The following is a 2,493-nucleotide window of genomic DNA, read 5'->3' on the forward strand; positions in this document are numbered from 1 at the left end:
TCATTCCTTCACCAAAATACTCTCCATTTCAATTCTAATGTACTTAAGCCTCGGGGTAAACTACTTAACTAAAACTTCAACATAATTCTTTTGCATCTCTACCAACAAAAACTTCACAAAACCAAAACAGAACTCAACTCATGTCAACCCACAAAGAGAGTATCCACACAGTATAACTAGAAAGGAAACCAGGTAAGCTTCATGACTACACAAATACCACAGCAGTGAGAATATACCAGCCTTTACAAGAGCATCCCACAACTCCTCAGGTAAAATACATCCATTATGCTCCACATCAATCGCCTGAAAAATCCTGTACAATTCCAGCTCCTTATCATCCATATACTTCCTAAACTCCTGGTAATCCACCCTTCCATCTTGGTTCGCATCGCAAACCTCCAACAACTCCTTTGCAAACTTGTAACCCGCGGGGATTTGCATTGCCCAAAGCCCCTTCTCGATTACGGAAGAATCCAAATACCCTACATTATTGGAGTCGAAGAAACTAAACAAACTTCGGATTCTAGACTCCCGTTCCTCCTTCGTTTCCCCCAAGGCGGACAGCACGTGGTCCAGTGATGCGTGCCCGGGTTTTTTAACCGGGTTGCAGCATCCGGGTCCAGCCTGCGGGTCTTTGGCCTCCGACGACATTGTCGCAGCAGATGGAGCTGGAAAATTCGCATGCCTCTCCACTCCCGTAGACATATATATAAGTGGGCGAACAAGAAATGGATCAAAACAAAATCTGGGTCTCCCTTTCACCGCATGATGAAAAAACTAGAAAGTATCTTTGTTTATTCGGATCTGTGCACAGTAGAGCGCTGTATGACGAGATTGTTTAATGGAGAGGGAAAGAAAGAGCATCAAAAGAGGTCAATCTTCGTGGAGGAAGATCCGATTAGATGACCCGGAATGTTAATTGGATTGTTTTTCAGGGTTCTCTTTTTTTCTTTGTCTATGTATTTTGATGGTCAAGATTTCGAGAACAGAATACAAGAACAAGCTTTTTACTCATCAAGTGGGCCGTTAATTAATTTGGTACTAAATTTGGGCCAGTTTCCAAATTTTCCTTAAATTTGAGGGTTCATACTAGAATAAACAGAAATTACAACTTAAAGGCAAATTTTTATTTTCAAACTTAAAATTTAGAAGTAGCACATTTTTTTTATTATATGATTAGTTACATCATTTAATACATCTAAATTTAAAGACTAATTTAATATATTTCATACTCTAGTAAAATATTTTTCAAGCGTAAAGTCTAAATACGGCGCAAGTCCAAGACAAGAAATTGAGCCCTTGTACACTCGAGCCATACCCTATTGGCCTAAACACAACTCCAAATAGTAGGACTTCGATCCACTTCTATCGTTGTGATGCGGTAGAGTTCATAAACATGAACCAATTATCAAACAACAAAACACCATGTTAGCTAAATTCTACCCGTCGGGGCTATGTCACTCTAAAAGGCGCCAACTAGGACCCCATATTATGTTGGAATCAATTGTTAGAAACAACAAGTAATTGATTTTCCTATGTTTGCATTTGATCAGACAAGACTCATTCAAATAGTCATATATCTTATGCCTTGTTTACTTTGATGTATAAACCTATAAAAAAAATTAATATAAGTTAAAACAGTTTTACTTTATTGTATGGTGATCCGGTCTAAAACCAAAGCCACGTATTAATTACTGTTACACTTGAATAACTAATATCACCACCTTGGGAGGTGGTATAAAATTAGTCCCAAGGTTGCACAAAATGTGAATGACCATTGTATCCTTGAAATTTGATTTATTACTATTATTCTATTGTCTATTAAAATTTTTAAACAAGGCTCAAAGGTAACTTTTCTACCAAAAGCATGTAGGTACATCAAAGTAAATATTTGATAAAATTTATCCTATTTCGATAATATATTTAAGTAAACACCTGACTCATCAAACAGAATTTTTTTTGTCATTCATTTAGTAAAAGCTAATCTTATCATTTTTTAACACTTCATTTACTCAAGTTTTCCTACTTTATTTCTTTTAAATCTTTTACTAATTTAAGTATCAGAGTGTTAACTCTAAAAATCTCGGACCCTTATGGTGCTACTGGACCCCAGTACACATCAGTATCAATAATTTAGATTAACAAATATATTTGAACTACACAAAGAAACAACAAATTACTATAGACTTTGACGTACACCCACATCAGTGTAACTCGAACTTACAACCTTACACATGGCTTTATTACGTTAAGTGAATGTTTATTTAAAAAGTTATTCTAAAAATACAAATTTAATACATAATCTAAATGTAGACAGAAGTTATAAATTTATTCAAGTAGGAATATAATCTATTCTCACTTATTATTAATTTTTGATGGTATGTTACTCGGACTATAAAACAAGTCGATTTGTATGCATCCCTATCTGAGCTTGAAAAATTATGTTTGAGTTTAAGTTTGATTAATAATTAAATTAAACTTGAATGAGTTTTA

At 34.7% G+C, this 2,493-nt stretch overlaps 1 protein-coding gene across 1 annotated transcript in view; it reads right to left on the reverse strand.

Annotated features, from left to right (window-relative positions):
* Positions 1–963, reverse strand: part of LOC105158511 (calcium-binding mitochondrial carrier protein SCaMC-2-B) — a 4,317-nt gene extending 3,354 nt beyond the window's left edge. The window contains exon 1 of the mRNA XM_020692911.1: positions 237–963. Within this exon, the coding sequence (XP_020548570.1) occupies positions 237–651 (415 nt within the window). The 5' untranslated portion in view covers positions 652–963. The remainder of the gene's footprint in view (positions 1–236) is intronic.

This window comes from Sesamum indicum, linkage group LG3 (assembly GCF_000512975.1).
Source record: "Sesamum indicum cultivar Zhongzhi No. 13 linkage group LG3, S_indicum_v1.0, whole genome shotgun sequence".
Taxonomy (NCBI): Eukaryota; Viridiplantae; Streptophyta; class Magnoliopsida; order Lamiales; family Pedaliaceae; genus Sesamum; species Sesamum indicum.